The sequence below is a fragment of the Phocoena phocoena genome, chromosome 20 (assembly GCF_963924675.1).
Source record: "Phocoena phocoena chromosome 20, mPhoPho1.1, whole genome shotgun sequence".
NCBI lineage: Eukaryota > Metazoa > Chordata > Mammalia > Artiodactyla > Phocoenidae > Phocoena > Phocoena phocoena.
This window is the reverse complement of record NC_089238.1, coordinates 16,119,477-16,138,310: the sequence shown is the minus strand read 5'-3', so window position 1 is coordinate 16,138,310 and position 18,834 is coordinate 16,119,477. Positions and strand designations below refer to the sequence as shown.

The following is an 18,834-nucleotide window of genomic DNA, read 5'->3' as shown; positions in this document are numbered from 1 at the left end:
GGAAATAGCCATAAAATATACACAATAGGAAATGAGAAGGGAATCAAAATATTTCACTACAAAAACATTAACTAAACAAAACAAGGGAGTAATGGGGAAAATGAGGGGCAGAAAAGCTATGAGGCATATAGAAAACAAATAGCAAAATGGCAGAAGTCATGACCAAGGGAGATTTATGCATGAATGGTGATTCAACATAAGGAAATCAACCAATGTAATACATCATGTTGATAGAATGAAGGGGGAAAATCATGTGATCATCTCAACTGATACAGAAAAGGCATTTGACAAAATCCAACACTCTTTAATGACAAAAACTCCTGGAAACTAAGAATAGAGGGGAAATTCCTCAACATGATAAAGGGTATTATAAAAAAACAAAACAAAACAAACCCCACTTCTCACATCATTCTCAATGGTTAAAGATTGAATGCTCTCCTCCTCCACGAAAAAGACAAAGATGTCTACTTTCACCACTGCTATTCAACTTTGTACTGGAAGTCCTACCCACAGCAATCAAACAAGAAAAAGAAGTAAAAGGCACCCAAATTGGAAAGGAAGGGGTAAAACTATGCCTAATCTCAGATGACATGATCCTACATATAGGAAATCAAAAAGAATCCACTAATAAGCAAACTTAGCAAAGTTGCAGGGTACAAGATTAACACTGAAAAACCCATTGTGTTGCTATACACCAACACTGAACAATACCAAGAGGAAATTAAGAGGACAATTTCATTTTACAATCACATCCAAAAGAATTAAATACTTAGGAAGAAATCTAACCAAGTAGGTGAAAGACTTGTATGCTGAAGCTACAAAAGATTGCTAACAAAAATTAAAGAATATCTAAATAAATGGAAAGACATTCTGTGCTCATGAATAGAAAGACTTAAAATTGTTATGACGTCAATACCACCCAAGCAATCTGCAGATTCAACACAGTGCCTACCAAACTTCCAACAGCCTTTTTCAAAGAAATGGAAGCAAATCTTTCATATAGAATTGCACTGGGCCCTGCACAGCCAAAACAATCTTGAAAAAGAAGAATAAATTTGAAGGACTCACACTTCCCAACTTCAAATTTACTACAAAGCTACAGTAATTAAAACAGTATGGTACTGGCATAAGGGTAGACATATAGACCAATGTAATAGAATAGAAAACCCAGAAATAAACCCTTACATATACAGTCAATTGATTTTTGACAAGGGTGTCAAGATCAATTAGTGGGTAAAGGACAGTCTTTTCAACGGATGGTGATGGAAAAACTGGATAACCACATACAAAGGAATTAAGTTGGACCCTTACCTTATACCATATACAAAAAATAACTCAAAATTGATCAAAGACCTAACTTAAGAGCTAAAACTATTAAGGTCTTAGAAGAAAGCACTGGAGAAAATCTTTATGACCCTGGATATGGCAACATTTTCATAGATATGACACCAAAAGCACAGGCAACAAAAGAAAAAATAGATAAACTGAGCTTCATCAAATTAAGAACTTTTGTGAATCAAAGGACACTATCAAGAAAGTGAAAAGACAATCGACAGGACAGGAAAAAATATTTGCAAATTATATATCTGACGAGGGATTAATATTTAGAATATAAAAAGAACTACAATTCAACAGCAGAGAACAAAACAACGCAATTCAAAAATGGGCAAACGTTTGAATAGACATTCCTCCAAAGAAGATACACAAATGGCCAAGAAGTAGATGAAAAGATGCTCAATATCATTAGTCATTAGGGAAATGCAAATCAAAACCCTGATGAGATGCCACTTCACACCAACTAGGATGGCTATAATCAAGAAAACAGAAAAAAACAAGTGTTGGTGAGGTGTGAACCCTTGTGCATTGCTGGTGGGAATAAGAAAGGTGCATCGATGTGGAAAACAATTTGGCAATTCCTCAAGTTTAAAACTAGAACTACAATATGACCTAGTAATTCCTCTCCTAGGTATATATCCAAAAGGATTGAAAACAAGTATCTGTACACCAATGTTCACAGCAGCGTTATTTACAATAACTAAAAGATGGAAACAACTCAAGGATCTAACAGATAAATGGATACACATAATGTGGTATATACATAAAATGAAATACTATTTCAGCCATAAAAAGGACAGAAATTTTGATTGCTATATATGCTACAATGTGGATGGACCTTGAAAACGTGTGTAGTGAAATAAGCCAGACACAGAAGACAAATGTCATATGATTCCACTTAAATGAGGTACCTAGAATAGGCAATTTGATAGAGAAAGAAAGTAGAAAAGAGGTTACCAGGTGCTGGGGGCAGGTGGGAATGGGGAATTATTGTTTAATAAGTAGAGTCTATACTGGGGATGATGAAAAAGAGTAGATAGTGGCGATGAGTACACAACCATGTGAATGTAATTACTGCCGCTGAATTGTATACTTGCAAATGGTTAAAATGATTACTATTATGGTATGTATACTTTACCACAACAAAAAAGTGTGTGTGCGGGGGGGGGGGGGGGGGGGGAGGGGCGGGGGGGATGTGACCTGGTTGAAATTTTATAAAAATTGGTCAGGGAAGGTGTCACTGCAAAGATGACCTTTAAGTAAAGCCCTAAAGGAGGGGAGGATCAGGTGGCCATCTGAGGGACGGGTGTTCCCGCAGAGGAAGTAGTGAGGGCAAGAGGCCTGAAGTGAGAGGGTGAGAGGCACATTCCCAAACGCTGAGTTGGCCAGTTGAGTAAGCCAGGGGGACAGTGGTGACGTCAGAGAGGGCTCAGGCCACTTCCCAGTATTTTGATTTCTGCTGGGAGGGGGAGACACGGGAAGGTTTTGAGCAGAGGGGCATGATCCAACTTGGGTTTTAACAGGATGCGGTCGAACAAAACATCCCTGGGTACGTAACCCGCCAGCCGGTAACCAGTTTGCGACCTACGTGGAGACTCCTCAGAAGCTCCCAGAGTTCCCCAGGATGCACTTCCCCTAGCCGCCATCGGAGGACAGCAGAGCCGCGTAGAGCGCCTCGCGTTCCGGGAGCCTGGCCTCGCCCCACCCCGCCCTCGACGCAGGTGGCCCCGGTCCCTACGAATACTTAGGCGGAAACCGTCCCTAGTCCCGCGCCTCCGCTCGGCCCCTTTAAGAGCCATAGTTTCCGGAGGCCAGACCTGGGGCGATGAACGCCCGGGGGCCAAACCAAAAGTTAGGAATTGTGGGGGGCGGGGAGGCGGAGAAAACTTCCAAAGTAGAATTACAACTTTTCCTGGGCCCCACTCCCCTCGGGCATCCCTAAGGAGGCACACTTCCTTTCCGAAAACTTCGCTTGGTTCTTTATATCGCCTAAGTGTAAAGCGCGCGAGGACCGCATCGCCTCAGTCCAGCCGAACGCGAGGACCCCGAGGTCTAGCGGAAAAATCAGGCGGTAAAAGCAAGCCTCTTCCAGCCCAAGGCACGCTTAGACTCGCCCCTCCCCGCAGGGTGTACCTAGGCGGGTCCATCGCCAGGTGGGGAGAGGGGTGTGGGCAGAGAGGGAACAGGTGCGCGGCGGCGCCCGCCTCCCTCAACAGGTGAATCACCCCAGTTGAGTCTCGATTCTCGGTGATTCACACCCCGCTCGGCACGACCTGAGCAGAAGGGGGCCGGACGGGACCCCTAGTCTGCAGGCGCCCTCCCGGCAGGCTGGTCACTTGGTTCCGACCCTCGGGGCCGGAACGCACCTGGGTCAGCCCACTTCCGGGGAGGGAGGTGGAGGAGCCCCTCCCCGCCGCCCACCCCCCAGCCCTGCCCTGTGTTCTCACCCTGTGTACCTGGGCCGATCCATTCCCCAGAGCCACGGGGGGGGGTGGAGTGGCTCGGAGAGCCACAGTGGGTCAAGCAAGTTTCTCCCCGAAAGCTGGAAGCGTGCTCTTCGTCCACGATATGTCCTCTAGTTAAAATCCTAGAACAGGGTGGGTTTGGAATAGGAACAAGGAACGGAAGGAGGAAGGGGAGGAGCAGGCACCCCTCCCAGTCTTGGTGCGCGCCGCGCCCCCTACCCTCCGGGTACCTGGGAGGGGACGCTCGGGCCCGACTCGCCCAGACCGGCGAGATGGCGCCTTTGGCCCGCCGGCTTTTCGAGGGGTGGCTGGGCTCCTGCCCGGCCACCCCGGGCTGGGGCACTGTCGTCTTCGTGTGGCTCTTTCTCAGCACCTTGTGCACAGGTACGGAGAGCGGGGTCCCTGGTGCCGCGGAACGGCGGGAGGGCACCGTAGAAGGGCGATGGATGGAGTTCTCCACTGCCCAAGAGGCAGGAGAACTGGGGGAGGGGGAGCGCAGTGACTAAGACCTCCTGATCCCCAAGTCTCCGGAGATCCCTTGTGTGCCAGAGAGGAATTCTCTGTTCGTGCCTGAGAGCGCTCCCCCGCCCTTGTTCAGAGATAACAGGAAGTGAAACTCCCGGGACAGCGAATCCGGGAGCGGCAAGGAGAATGGGACCCTTTGTGGGGTAGGGGTGAAGGACCACCGATCACTGGGAAAGGCCGGGATGAGGACTCGGTAGCCCGCCGAGATTTCTAAGTCTTGGGGTAACGGGGAGGAGGCACTTGAGCGTTGGAGTAGAAGATTCCTAGGGGGAGAGATCAAGAAACAGCGCCCAGGCATTTGGTGGGTGCGGTATTGGAAACCCCCCACCCCCCAACCCAACCATGTCCGAAGTATCTGTGCGTGAGAGTCTAGTGGAAGGGACTCAAGGACTTGTTTGGAAACCATCTTCTGCTGGATCTGATGTTTGTTTGGGTGGGAGTATCAGAGGTACTTTACTTTTCAGCAGGCACTTTGGGCGTGTTCATTTGAGATGGTTTTGGGTGGGCTGAGGTGGGAGGCTGGTGGAGACATTACAGGGGGGCTTTAACCATTGTATGCAAAGCAGTCCAAACAACTCCAAAATCCCCCCCTCCAAATTCACAGAACCCGGAGTAACTTGGGACACTTGGTGGTTGTCTTTGAAGGGGGGCCTTGAGCACTGTGGGCTTTGTGGGGGGCCATTTGGGCTTGCCTGCACGGGCCACAGAGAGGCCCTTTCCATGACAGAATGGGCAAGGGAAGAGGGGGCAAGGGCGGTTCCGAGGTCACACTCTGGGAAGAGGGGTGGACAGGATGTTCCAAGAAATCTGGCCAATGTGACCTTGCACCGGCCGCTTCAGCCCCCTGGGTCTGTAAAATGGGCACGATTATCCGAGCTATCTCACCGGTCTTGGGGATTAAGGAACAATGTGTGCCAGGCGCTTTGTAAAACCGTACACTTGTAAATGTCAAGCTGGTGACAAGTAATGTTGCTCCTTCCTGCTGAAGCACCTCCTTGAGCTCACAGCGGTCCCTCTGCTGACTCTCCTTGCCCTCAGCCCCTGCCAGCGCCATCCAGGTGACCGTGACAGACCCCTACCACGTGGTGATCCTATTCCAACCCGTGACCCTGCCCTGCTCCTACCAGTCGACCACGACGCCCATGGCGCCCATCGTGATCTGGAAGTACAAGTCTTTCTGCCGGGACCGCCTGGCTGACGCCTTCTCCCCAGCCAGTGTTGACAACCAGCTTAACGCCCAGCTGGCGGCTGGTAACCCGGGCTACAACCCCTACGTGGAGTGCCAGGACAGCGTGCGCACCGTCAGGGTTGTGGCCACCAAACAGGGCAATGCTGTGACCCTGGGAGACTACTACCAGGGCCGGAGGATCACCATCACAGGAAGTACGTGGGGTGGGGAGGGGGGTGGCAGGGGGTGGGCTGGGGCTGGACTGGCTGGTGGTGCTGGCTTCCTCATGTCCAACCTGGAGTCCCCACCTGGAAGTTCGTCAGCGCCAGTGTCTGAAAGGATTGACAGAGGGAGGGATCCTTTCTTCTACCTATCCGTCCATACCCTTATTTAACAGCAAAGGTTTATTGAGCACCTAACATATACCAGGCACCATTTGAGGCCTTGGATTTACAGCAGTAGACAAAATCATCAAATCCCTTCCCTCCTGGAGCTTGAATTCCAGTGAGGGAGACAAATAAGATAAACACAACACATACTATCAAGTGCTTGAAGATAAAGAAAAGTGGGTAATGGAGAGAGAGGTGGGGTTCTATAATAATACTAGTAGTATCAGCAATAATAAGTAGAATTTATATAAGTAACAACTCTTAAAGAGCCTCCTGTGTGCCAGGCTCTAATCCAGTTTGACATGGATTAACTCATTTAGACCACAATAACTGAGTGGGTAGATTCTGTTATTGTCATTTTACAGAGACCCAGAGAGGTCAAGTGACTTGCACAAGGTCACACAGCTGGTGGGAGTCTAAGTCAGACACTTTGGGTCTAGTCTTCAAGCTAGTAACCCCTTTGCTTGCCCAGGGAGTTCAGCAAAGAACTCACTGAGGAGGTAAGAGGAGTGAACCGAAGGGGTGAGGGATTTTAATGGAGAAAGCCTACAACTTGCCAGGTGCTTTATGCCCACATTTTACACTCAGGACAGCTGAGGCACAGAGAGATAAAGTAGCTTGTCTTGGTGCACAGCCAGTAAAAGGCTGGAGCTGGGATTTGAATTCAGGCAGCACTGAGAACCCTTGTCCTTCACCATAATGCTAGCTGCTGATAGGAGGTGCCTGTTGGAACCAGGTCAAGGGCAGTGGGGAAGCCGTTCATTCATTCATCCATTTATTTGGTATTTATGGGACATCTTCTAAGTGCCAGAAGCTATGGTAACCAGTGCTGGGGCTACAGGGGTGATCAGGTCAGCCAAGATTCCTGTCCTCAAGGAGGTGATGTTCTCGTGGGATGGGACAGGCAACAAACAAGCAGATAAAGAAAGAGTAAGAGAATTTCAGAGAGTCCTGCAAAGTGCTACGAAGAAAACAGACCTGGGTGATATGTGATAATGACTCGGGGCTCACCCCTTAAAACCGCTGCAAATATGATTTGAAGAGGATCTGGGACTGTGCCCTAAAGAATCTAGCCGGCAGAGAGGAGGGTGATGGGCAGCAGTGGGTGAGGGACGAAGGCTCACCTGCTTCAACAAGGATTAGAGTTTCAATCATGGGCATGGGGGCCGAGGAGGGAAGGGGGCATCCCTTTACCGACTCCAAGAGACCAGACCTTGGAGCACAGTCCTTCCCACCCTCTGTCTAGACCACGGGCAGGGACCCAGCATGTCAGTCTTGTTTTGGGGAGGGACTGGCCCTGCTGGCTCTGAATTTCCACGGGCAGCGAGCCCAAAGCATCCTGCTGTTCTTGTGGATAAACGGCTTCTTGCGGGTTCAACCTGTGTAGGCCCCTACCCCATAATCCAGGGACTTCTCCATCCTGGACCAGGTTATGACCGGACAGCCCTGTCACGACAGCTCCAGTCCTGAGAGTGCCCTTGAAGATTGGCTGGAATTGTGCCCCGTTTGCTGAGTCCAGAACTCAAGTGACCTTCAGGCTCTATCTGGGGCAGATTCTTCCTGCTCCAGAGGCCCCACAGGCCCAGGTCTTTCAAGTTGCCTTGACCTGGGCCCATGTTTGATATAGGCCGTGATTTGTAAACATCCATTGTGTGTATGTCCTTTCAGGAAGCCCAGTAGCCATGGGAGCTTCCTCCATTTCAGCTTTGAGGATGGAGAAAAGCAGAGTTCCCTTTGGAATTCCTATGGTCACCAACGGCCCAGGTTTTAAAAGTGAAAGTCATCCTGGGAAAACCAGAGCAGTGTCCCTCAGCTTGGGTGGGTCCCGCTTCCCCTTCCGTTCTTCCGTCCTTTGGGTGATGTGGGCGCCTGGATTGGGGCCCTGTTTCTACCTCTTCAGGCTGCTTGGGGCCCATGTGCCCCCAGCTCAGTAGCGCTGGACCTGAGAGCTCATGGGACACCCCTCCCCGCCCCCCGCCCCGAGATCACCAGGGCCGCCTCTGCTGTGTGCAATGAGGAATCAGAGGCCCAGGGAAGTGGAGGAAAGCCCAGCTCCTGTTCCCAAATGGAGACCCGGCATTTTCTCCTTGCACCTAAAATAATTAGAGCAATGCCCAGCCCAGGTGATGTCAGGACCAGACATAGACTGGGAACAGGGTGTGCCTTGCAGGAAGGAGGTGAGCCCAGGCCTTAGAACTGATCAAAAGAAGCCGGAAAGTGGTATTTTTCATGGGTTTTGAAAACATTGTGCAGGCCAAACAGAATGCATTGAGACCCAGATCCGGCCCGCAGGAGCCCAGAGTTTAGCTTCTGGCCTAGGAGCTCTTGCTGGCCTAGAGGCTGCCTTCCCACCCCACTCTGGCTTTGGGCGGGGCCCTCCTCTTGGGTTCTGGTTTTGGAGAGGCATTTTTAGAGTCTGATTTAAAGATACAAGTGGAAAAAATGATGGGCCAAGAGGGTGTTATGGAGAATCTGGAGGATTTGGGAGAATGTAGGTTAGAGTTTTAGGGTGATTCCATGAAAGAACATATGCAGAGGGACCCAGCACATAGTAAGAGATCAATAACTGGGGGCTGGATATGTGACCACGAAGGAGTGTCAGCGCCCAGGGTCACCCTACCTTTCGGGTCACTTAAACTCCTCACGGTCCCCACCTCTACAACAGAGGCACTTCCTGTCTGCCTTCTATTACTGCTCTCACCATCTGATCCTCGATATGTTTAAATTTTTTATTTGTCACTCTTTCCCAGTTAGGATCTGAGCCATATAAGGGCAGGGGTTCATACCTGTCCTCTATAGCAGTGGTTCTCAAACGTGTGGGTCTTAGGGCCTCCTTACACTCTTAATTACTGAGGCCCTCAAAGAGCTTTGTTTTTACAGCTAGAAAACTGAGAAGATAAAAAAAAATTTTTAATGATGATAATAAACTCTATAGATTAGTATAAATAACATACTTTTATGAAAAAATAACCATATTTCCCAAATGAAAACCTTTAATGAAAATGTATGGCATTGATTTTATGTTTTTGCACATCTCCTTAAAGTCTGGCTGAATAGAAGCTGGCTTCTCAGAGCTGCTTCTGCACTCAGTGTACTGTGATAACACACACACACACGTAGCCTCCGGAAAGCTCCAGGCTACACTCATGAGATTAAGTGGAAAAGGCAGATATCTCACGATTATTATGAAAATAACTTTGACCTCAGGGATCCCCTGCAAAGGTCTGGCGGAACCCTAGGTCCCACAGATCACACTTTGAGAACGGTTGCTCTCTCGTACACCAGGTGCCTCATTTGTAGTGACTGTATCAAGCACCTACTCGAATATAGCCACATGCCCGGAACGCTAAGGAAGGTCAGCATGGGGAGGGAAGGGGCTCATTCCCAGTTCCTGGCCAGGCCCTGGAGGACTCAGCGGCGACCAAGACAGACCAGGTTCTGCTTGCCTGGAGCCCGCTTCCTCCTGGAGATGGGATCATGGCCAGGCAGCCCCTAAGCTGGCTGATATAATTAGGCAGTCTGGCAGGGGAGCTGTGCCAGCAGGATGGAACCAGCCCTCTGAGGGTCTGCGAACACAGAGCCAGGCAGAGGGAACAGCAGGAGTGCAGGCTGAGGCAGTTGTGAGCCCAGCACGTGGGGGGACAGTGAGGCGGCCAGTGTGTCTGGAGTCTAGTGAGTGAAGGAGAGTGGGGGGATGAGGCTGGTGTGGTGACCAGTGGCCGTGTGTCACTACTGCAAGGGCCTTGTGAGCCAGGGTAAGGCGATTGGAATGGTGTAGATAGACATTGAGAGGAGGTTTTTCTATGGATGTGAGGTCTTCCTTCCAAAGAATGAAGGAGGCTCCGGGCCTTTCATTCCTTCGGCAGTTGACTGATGCCCAGGTGCTGTGGACTGGGGTGCACGCAGTGGCTGCCCTCGGAACTGTCCTGGGGAAGGGCAGGGGTCCGTGGGGCAAGGTGGTAGGCAGGTCCGAGGGAGCCAGAGAGCCAGAGCAGCTGGGGAGAAAGGCTGTGGGCCTCTGGGGGTGCTGTCTCTGGCCTGTTCCTACCTCTTGTCCTCTGGGGGCCTAAGGTGGAGTTGCCCCGCAGCCCCATCTCACACCCTGTCCCGCCCTGGTGAATGGCTGGAGCGATTTAACTAATTAGGGCCTGAGGAGCAGAGAGGAAACTGGATGTGCGGAAACCCTTTTCTGGTGTAATTAAGAGGCTCCTTGCCTGGGGCTGCTTCACAGAGCGTGCTCAAGCCCTGGGCCTGACCTGGAAGCGGGGTGCTGATGGTGGCCGGAGGACGAGGGAACTAGTCCACGTCTCTCCCTCACATCCCCGCCTTCTCATGCCGGGGTGACTCCTGATCCCTGGAATCTGGCCTGTTTATCTTTGCCTCCTTATCCAGGCCCCAGGCCCCTGGGTCTGCACTAGGCTCTGTGGTGGGTCGTGTCTTGGGGAGTCGACTTTTGCTTTGGGACATGGGACAGAGGAAGGCGTAAGTCTGAACTGCTGGCTCTGGAGTCAGACCGTCCCAGCCCCACCACCCCAGTTTTTGCCACAGTTGTACAGCTCATCAGTAATTTCACCAGACCCCTTTCTTTTCTCTACAAGACAGGGAAGGTAACAGTGCCATCTGACAGCTTTCTTGAAATTCCCCGCATTAAGTGTTTAGAACCGAGCCTAAAAGGTAGAGCGCCCTTGGTATGAGTGATTCAATTTTCACTTGTCTGTCTGCAGCCCCCTTCCCCATGTGCTCATGGCAGGGGCTGCGGGCATCAGGCACCCCTCCCCCGAGGTGCCCTCACGCATCTCCTCCTGACGCAGATGCTGACCTGACCTTTGACCAGACGGCTTGGGGGGACAGCGGTGTGTACTACTGCTCTGTGGTCTCAGCCCAGGACCTCCAGGGGAACAACGAGGCCTACGCAGAGCTCATCGTCCTCGGTGAGTGGGCTGGGCCCTGAGGGACAGGGTCGGGGGCTGCTTCTGCCACTGCTGTATCTGCTCTCTGCCCTCCAGCTCACTTTCTGGGCTCTGTCGCCTGCTCTGTTCTCCCCTCACAGCACCACCAGTCACTTGGGCTTATTTGTACCCTGCACCCCGGGCAGGGTAGGGACCCCTCGCCCGCTGCAACATTTCAAATAAACCAGAGCCAGAACTAAGAGTGGAGAGAAATGGGGACTCTACCTCTTCCCAGTCTCCGTTTTTAAAAATACAGAAACGGTTAGAGTTGATGGGCAGTGAGCGAGGAGGGTTGATGGCATGTATAACTGAGAGGAGGCTTCTGCCCCACTCCCAGAGCCACCTCTCACCCCGGAGTCCCTTGCCAGAGCACTGGAAGCTGGCCCTCTGCCCTGCTGGGATGCCACTGTGTGGCTTGTGTAGTTACTGCTCCCCTTAAGCTCGGCTGCCTCTACAAGCTCAGGGGCAGGCTGGGGTACCCGCCAGCAGCCTCCGCCCGGCTGTGAGGCCCCCCCACCCCGCCATGTGTGGAAGGGATGCTGCCGTTAGCCAGATGCTCTGTTCTCAGCCGACACATACAGTCTCGCGTGGTGTGTGCTATACGTGAGATGTTGCCAGGTCGCACGTTGCCATCATCACATGCGTGATGCAAGGCGACGCATGTGTGCACGAGCACATGACGGGGGAGCACGCCCCCAGGGTGCTCAGATCATGCAACAGAGTTCACGTCTGGGTGACAGAGTGCACGCGCCAGTGACCCAGAGAAATCTGTGTGTTCTTCGGTAAAATGCACAACCTACATCCGCACGTCTCAAGTTTAGTCGCAGGACCCACGTAAAAGAAGGATGATTGAGGATCTCCAAGAAATGCTGTTTAAGTTTCTGTGGGTTATATTTATAGTTGTTTAACATATTATAAATTGGATCTGGCACACAGGCACACAGTCGATTACCATCAGAGCAAATGACATCATCACATGTGATGGAGCCTGTGGAAAGCTCCCCCGCCTGCACCTCTACTGGTGAAGGAGAGTGAGAAGGGCAAACAATGGCTTAGTGTTATCAGGAGAGCGGCTTGGCCTCCCAGACAGGACCACACTTTGAGAACCGCTGGTTTATATGCTAGAACCTTCTCCTGGGGGCATGTGGCATGGGGTGCTGAGCTCTGGATAGAGCTTCGTTGGTGTACAGCCAGGTGTGTAGATGCCCCTGAGATACAGCACTCGCGGGGCACGGAGTGCCGGGCGGCACCTAAAGGACACACTAGCCATGCCATGAAACTTGCGTAGGGGACCCCGGTGGGCAGAGAACCCAGGGCCATACTGTGACTTTTATGGGTTGTAGGCATTTTCGCCTTCAAGGGCCTCTTCCTCTGGATTAAAAAAAAACATTATATTTCATGATTGCGTTGTTATAAAGACAAGTCATTGTTATATATTCAGTATTGTCGTATTTTTTCCTTCAGATTTTAAAATAAAACATTTCCATGGGCCCTAGCATTACTAGACCTCTTGTGCCTGGTGGAACAGGGACTGCCCCTCTCACCTGGGATGGAACCCTTTGGGGCGATAGGACCTGTGTGTGTGGAAGAGATGGAGTCCCAAACTGAGGTCGATCCTTCAGAGCCCATGGGATACATCCTGGAACCCTTCTGGGCAATAGAATCCCCCGTGGCGGGAGAGAGTGAGTGAATTACATGATGGAAATCTTCTGGAAAACAGCACCCACATAGGATGGGGGGATGGGGGAGGAACCATATGCTCGGACCCTGCTAGTCCACCGACCCCACCTCTTCTGCAGGGCATACCTCCACCCTGATGACCCCGGAGCCGGGCTTCAGGGCAGGGGCAGCATAATCTGTCTCTCTTTTGTCCCTCCAGGCAGGACCTCTGGGGTGGCTGAGCTCTTACCCGGTTTTCAGGCGGGGCCCATGGAAGGTAGGGCGGGTGGAGTCCCCCATGCACCACTTACCGCTTCTGTCCGAGTACTCTCCCCCGCCCTAAATGCCGCCCGTTCAGACCCCACTAATAACGCCGCCTGACTCCGACTCCGGGGCATCTAGTGACCTGGCTCTGGGCCGTGGGGTGGGCTGGGCTGGCTAACGAGGGGCCTGGGGTGTAGGCAGGGGGGTCCTGTGACTGGTGCCTGCAGTGCCCTTCTGGGGGTCGGGATCTGGGCAGCTGGCTCTCTGTCCTCTCTCAAGGCTACAGCCTATCTTGCTCTGGCCGGGTCGCCTTGTGTTCGCTGCCTCGTCCAGATGAGCCTGGGGCGAGTTCCCTAACTTTGGGGCCGGCCCATGTTGTAGAGGAGCGGGCGTCCCTCTGCAGCTGCGCCCCAGCCCCTGGCATGGAGACTCCAGCGAGGGCTGCAGCTTCCCGGAGAGCTCTGCAGACGGCCCCTGCCCCACCCTCACTCCGCACTGCCCCCGGTGCCCGCATCCCTGTCCCCTCCCCGGCCTCCCAGCTCAGGGCCAGCTCTTGTCTCTCCGCAGACTGGCTGTTCGTGGTCGTGGTCTGCCTGGCTGCCTTCCTCGTCTTCCTCCTGCTGGGCATCTGCTGGTGTCAGTGTTGCCCCCACACCTGTTGCTGTTACGTCAGGTGCCCCTGCTGCCCTGAAAAGTGCTGCTGCCCAGAGGCCCGTAAGTGTCCCTCGCCCCTTGCCTGTCCGCCCCCGCTTGGCCTCCCTCCTGAGTCCAAGGAGAGGAGGTGGCCGTCTGCCTGCCTCCCGGGACGGTGCCACTCACCGGTCTGGAGGTTTTTGGCCCTGAGGCATGTGGGTCCTCAGCTCCGCAACCCGCGCTCCGTGCATTGGAAGGCAAAGTCTTAACCACTGGACCACCAGGGAAGTCCCGGTCTGGAGGTTTTAAGGGGAGCAATTTGGGAGAAAGTGGGCCAAGGAGGACCTGCTGTTTTAGATTATCATTTACATACTTCAGCTCTTCACTTATTTTTCACCTTTCATTTATTTTGAGTCTTTGCTTTTGAAAGTATAATTTATGCACGTGGTAAAAAAAAAAAAAAAAATTCAAATAGTACAAAACATTATTCACCGGAAAGTAAAACTCCCTTTAAAAACAGAATCTTGGGGACTTCCCTGGCGGTCCAGTGGTTAAGACTCCGCGCTTCCACTGCCGGGGGAACATGTTTGATCCCTGGTTGGGGAACTAACATCCCACATGACATGCGGGGTGGCCAAAAAAAAAATAAAAACAAAATCTAAGTGAAAAAGGTGAGAAACCAAACAAGGTTGACAGCCCCAGCAAATTCAAGCATCTTTTAACAACCCACATCCACACAAGCACTCCGGATTTCCCACGGGTGCTGTTTAAGGACACATCCAGGGCCTCAGAGTGGGCACCTGCAGGCCTGGGATTAGACGTGGGACCAGAGATGGAGGGAGAAGCAGCAAACAAAACAGGGGTGGAAAGGAAGAGAGAGTCTCCCTCCTCCAGCTGCCCCGTTCCCCTTCCTCAGGGACCTCAGCACTGCCGGTTGCCTTCCAGAGAGCGTCTGGGTGAACCAGCACCTCTGCACTCCGTTGTTGGGAAGTTCGCATGACTATTTCATCACCTCTGACATTGAAGTTTACACTGGCTACTTTCTTATATTCAGACATATCTGCTCTCTTGTTCCTTGTATTGAAAGTGGGCCATGAAAGCGCACTTCCCTACTAGTTCTAAGTGAGGACACCTCACCTTTTCCTTCATCATTGTCAAGTTCACCGTATCTTTACTTGATGAACAGATGATGTTGGTAGATAGAAATAAATAACTTTACGTGTTAGGAGCACCTAGACTATGGGAGACCAAAAGAGGGACGGACCTGCCCCTCTCCTGGCACCTGCTGATTTGGCTCCTTGGCCCCTAGGCCAAGGTGGTGGAAAGAATTACCCATGTAGCTCAGACAGCTGTGTGTTGGCATCCGTATATTTAAGGTTTCCACGTGCCATAACTCCAGTGCAATATGGTCCAGGTAAAATCATAGGCAGTCGTTGCAAGCTTGGGCAGGTGGAGGTTTGAGTCCTGGCTGGACACCTTACCTGTTGGGAAGCCCAGTGAATGACCTCCCCTCTCAGCCCCAGTTTCCTCCTCTGTAAAATGGGGCCATGGTAGGGCCCGCTGTACAAGGTGAGTTGGGATCTGGTGAACTGGTGTGTCCCGCATTAACTGCGGGGCTTGGCCTACATAGAGTGTTCCCCGCCCACTAGCTGTTGGACATTGCTGCTGTCAGCGTTGGTAAATCAGAGCCCTGCCACTCACACCACGTGACCTCAGACGAGCAGCTGGTTTCCTTCTCTGCAAGGTCCTGCCGTCACGGGGGCATCGTGAGCATCAAGGGAGCACTGTGTATGCAGGCCCAGCACGGGGCCGCATCTCAATCCATGCTGGCTAACTTTACAGTCACTGAACTCAGCAGTGGGCAACCTGCTTCATCGCGGCCCTGAAAAAAGAAATCCACTGCTCTCTGGAGGCCTGTGCTGGCCATCCCCTCTCCCTCTCATCATTTTTAGTGAGAGCTTCTTGCTTATTGCTCGGGCAGTGGGTGTTGGTCATTTCACAGGTCGCGTGGAATCCTCAAGGGCTGCAAACAAGTTCGCAGTTACCCCACTAACTAAGGCTGGGACCAGGACTGCAAATGCCAGGCCCAGGGCCCCATTTCCTCCATCCTGAGACCCTGTTACCCCAAAGCGAGGTCCCATTAACTCCCTGCCGGAAGCCCTGTCGTTTCTGTCACAGCCACAGTCCTGCTGAGCTGTCCTGGAGCAGCGTCTCCCACAGTTAATTATAAAAGGGCACATCAGCTGAGCCGCCGAAGGGCTCCTTCAGGGCTGGGTGGGGTGGGGCTGAGCACTGAGCCTTCTGCCTCCCAATTGAATCAGAGGTGAAGGGAGCTTCCTGAGCCCATCTCCCCACTCCATCTTCCTGTTGGAGTCCCGGGGAGGAAGTGACTTGCCCAGGCCCATGACTTTTGCCTCAAAGCAGCCACCAGGACCCAACCTCTTGCCTGGGGAGGAAGGTGGCAGGGAGAGGAGGAGGATTTGTCCTTGAGCTGTCAAGCCTTAGAACCGGGGGGGGGCGGGGGGGCAGCGGGGTGGGTGCAGCCCCCAAGTGGGAAACAGTAGAGGAGACGCTTTGCTGCTTGGCTGAGGCAAGTGAACTCTGGGGCTCCCAAGATCCTGCCTCAGACTGAGTCCCACCACCTTTGGGTCTGCAAGACCCTGTGGGGAGGACCGAGCAGGTGTGAGAGGGGAGTAGGCATGGGATTCCCCCTGCCAGATGATCCATTTTTCTAGAGCAAGGGCTCAGCTGCCAAAGGGAATACTTGTTTACCGGCTTGTGGGCTTTACCTATAGGGCACCTCTGCCCCTGTTGCTCTGTAGGAATGCAGGTCCGGGGTGGCCGCATCTTGTGATAAGCTGGCAGGAGAGTTTGATGTAAAACCTTGTCAGATGTTGGCAAACCATCAAACTGTCTAAAACATACTGGCCTACCAGATCGGGGCCGCCAGCTGCCAATACGCACCCCCCCATCCTGAAACTTCTGTGAGGAATGGCACAGGAGGTGTGGACTCAATGAAGCTGATGTCCTCTAACCTCAGGGACCCTGCAGAAACCAACCGAGCACCTAGGGAAGCTCCTCAGCCTGGGGTGGCGGGAGGTGGGGTGGCAGGAGGTGGGGTGGGAAGAAGGCATGTGGCCCCTGGGGGCCTTCTCATGCTATGTGTGTCCTCCCCAGTGTATGCTGCTGGCAAAGCTGCCACCTCAGGTGCCCCAAGCATCTACGCCCCCAGCACCTATGCCCACCTCTCCCCTGCCAAGACCCCAGCCATGATTCCCATGGGCCCTCTGTACAACGGGTACTCTGGAGACTTCGACAGGAATAGCTCAGGTGAGGTCGGGGGGAGCCAGGAGCAGCTGGGGCAGGGGGTAGGCTGGGTATTTGGCCATTAAGGGGTCTGGGGCTGGAAGGGGGGCTTGGGGGCTGGGAATGCAGGGTTTTCCTCCTGACAGCCAGTCTCCCCCAGTTGGTGGCCACAGCTCCCAGGTACCCCTGCTTCGTGACACAGACAGCAATGTGACCTCTGGTGAGAACCAATCCTTATGAGGTTGGACATGCCTATAGGGGCGGGGGCTGGGTCAGCATCCAACCTCCCAGAACTGATCACCTCCAACTCCTGTCCCCAGAAATCCGTAGTGGCTATAGGATTCAGGCCAACCAGCAGGACGACTCCATGCGGGTCCTGTACTACATGGAGAAGGAGCTGGCCAACTTTGACTCCTCTCGACCTGGTCCCCCAAATGGCCGTGTAGAGCGAGGTGAGGAGCCTTGGGGTCTGAGGGATTCTTGTGGGGGTTGGGGGAAACATGGCTCCCTGATACCTACTCCAAATCCTGGACACAATCCCTCATTCCCTACCATGGCCACAGTGAAGTGTACGATCATCACTAAATAGATGAAAAGCCTAGGGCCCCCTTGAGAGTATATGAGCCAAGTGGGTGACATTGCTGGACCACAGGGCTCCTGACATTAGGTCCTGACCTCCTCCCACCAGTGACACCTTCCTTCCCACAGCCATGAGTGAAGTCACCTCCCTCCATGAGGACGACTGGAGATCCCGGCCTTCCCGGGGCCCTGCCCTCACCCCGATCCGGGATGAGGAGTGGGGTCACCACTCCCCCCGGAGTTCGAGGAGGTGGGAACAAGAGCCCCCCGTGGACCGGCCAGGGAGTGGCTGGGGGGCTGGGCGGCCCCGAGCCCGTTCTGTGGATGCCCTAGATGACCTCGCCCGGCCGGGCTCTGCTGAATCAGGGAGGTCTCCCCCAAGTAGTGGGAGGAGAGGCCGGGCCTATGCACCCCCCCGAAGCCGCAGCCGTGATGACCTCTACGACCAAGACCAAGACGACTCAAGGCACTTCCCACACTCCCGGGATCCCTACTATGATGACTTCAGGTCTAGAGGCCGCCCTCATGCTGACCCGAGGGCCCGCTACCACCCCTCCCGGGACCCTCCAGATGATGGCTCCAGGTCTGGGGACCCCCAATATGATGGGCAGCTACTAGAAGAGGCCTTGCGGAAAAAGGGGCCAGCGGAGAGAAGGAGACCTTACAGGGAGGAAGAAGAGGAAGGCTACTACCCTCCAGCGCCTCCCCCTTACTCTGAGACTGACTCCCAGGCCTCACGGGAGCGGAGGCTTAAGAAGGTGAGTGAACGGCCCTACCTGGCTCTAAGAGCCTTCCTGGACCCTCTTCTCCAGTCCTCCCCAGCTCACATCCTTCTTTCATTTTCCCTTGCAGAACTTGGGCCTGAGTCGGGAAAGTTTAGTCGTCTGATCTCAACGTTTTGTATGTAACTTTTGTACTGTTTTTTAAATTTGAGGAATTATCGATGATCTCCTCCTAAGACTAATAAAACTTATGATCACAAGTCCTAAGTCTGGAGGGAAGCGTTTGTTTTGCTGCGCGAGGTGGGGAGCCCGAACAGCTGCTGTGTGTGTCTGCAAAAGGCCGCATGTCCAGTTCTGTCTTGGGACTTGCGTCCCGACCCAGGAGGAAAGGACCAGCTCTGCCTTCTCCGTCCCTCGGCGGCCAGGAATACGTGCCCCACGCTGGCTCCGCCCCGCCCTGCGTGCGCGCCCCCGGACCCGCCCAGACGTGCGCATGCGCCTCGGGCCCCCGCCTTCGCGCACCACAGCGCGGCCGCCGGGGGCGCGCGTGCGCGCTCCTCTCCCCTTCCACCCCATCTACTCTTTCCCCCCACCCCGACCTACTTTTCTGTCTCCAAACCCCGCCGCCTGCCTCGTTCCCGGCGACCAGAGCCCCTCCTCCGGGTTCCCCGGCGTTCCATCCGGGCCCGCGTTCCACTCGGGCGGCCCGCCGGCGGGTGCCGGGGCGGCGGCCGCGCTGGCGGCGGCGGCGGCGGCGGCGGCGACCTCGCGCCCCGCCGACACCCGGGCCCGCGCACCCGCCCTCCATCGGAGACAGACAGCGCGCGCGCTCCCCGGGGG

At 53.6% G+C, this 18,834-nt stretch overlaps 1 protein-coding gene across 4 annotated transcripts; it reads left to right on the top strand.

The window, feature by feature from the left end:
• Positions 1-3,928: 3,928 nt before the first annotated feature.
• On the top strand, positions 3,929-18,256 carry LSR (lipolysis stimulated lipoprotein receptor). Of its 4 annotated transcripts, XM_065899411.1 has the most exons (10): positions 4,058-4,184; positions 5,364-5,708; positions 10,694-10,813; positions 12,711-12,767; positions 13,322-13,468; positions 16,565-16,717; positions 16,854-16,913; positions 17,014-17,145; positions 17,402-18,030; positions 18,125-18,256. In XM_065899411.1, the coding sequence occupies exons 1-10, from the start codon at positions 4,073-4,075 to the stop codon at positions 18,158-18,160; spliced, it is 1,791 nt and encodes a 596-aa protein (XP_065755483.1). In that variant the 5' UTR covers positions 4,058-4,072; the 3' UTR covers positions 18,161-18,256. The 4 variants fall into 4 exon arrangements, with proteins under 4 accessions (XP_065755484.1, XP_065755483.1, XP_065755481.1 ...); XM_065899412.1 differs by lacking the exon at positions 12,711-12,767 and having other exon boundaries at positions 3,929-4,184; XM_065899409.1 differs by lacking the exons at positions 12,711-12,767; positions 13,322-13,468 and having other exon boundaries at positions 4,073-4,184.
• Positions 18,257-18,834: the final 578 nt, after the last annotated feature.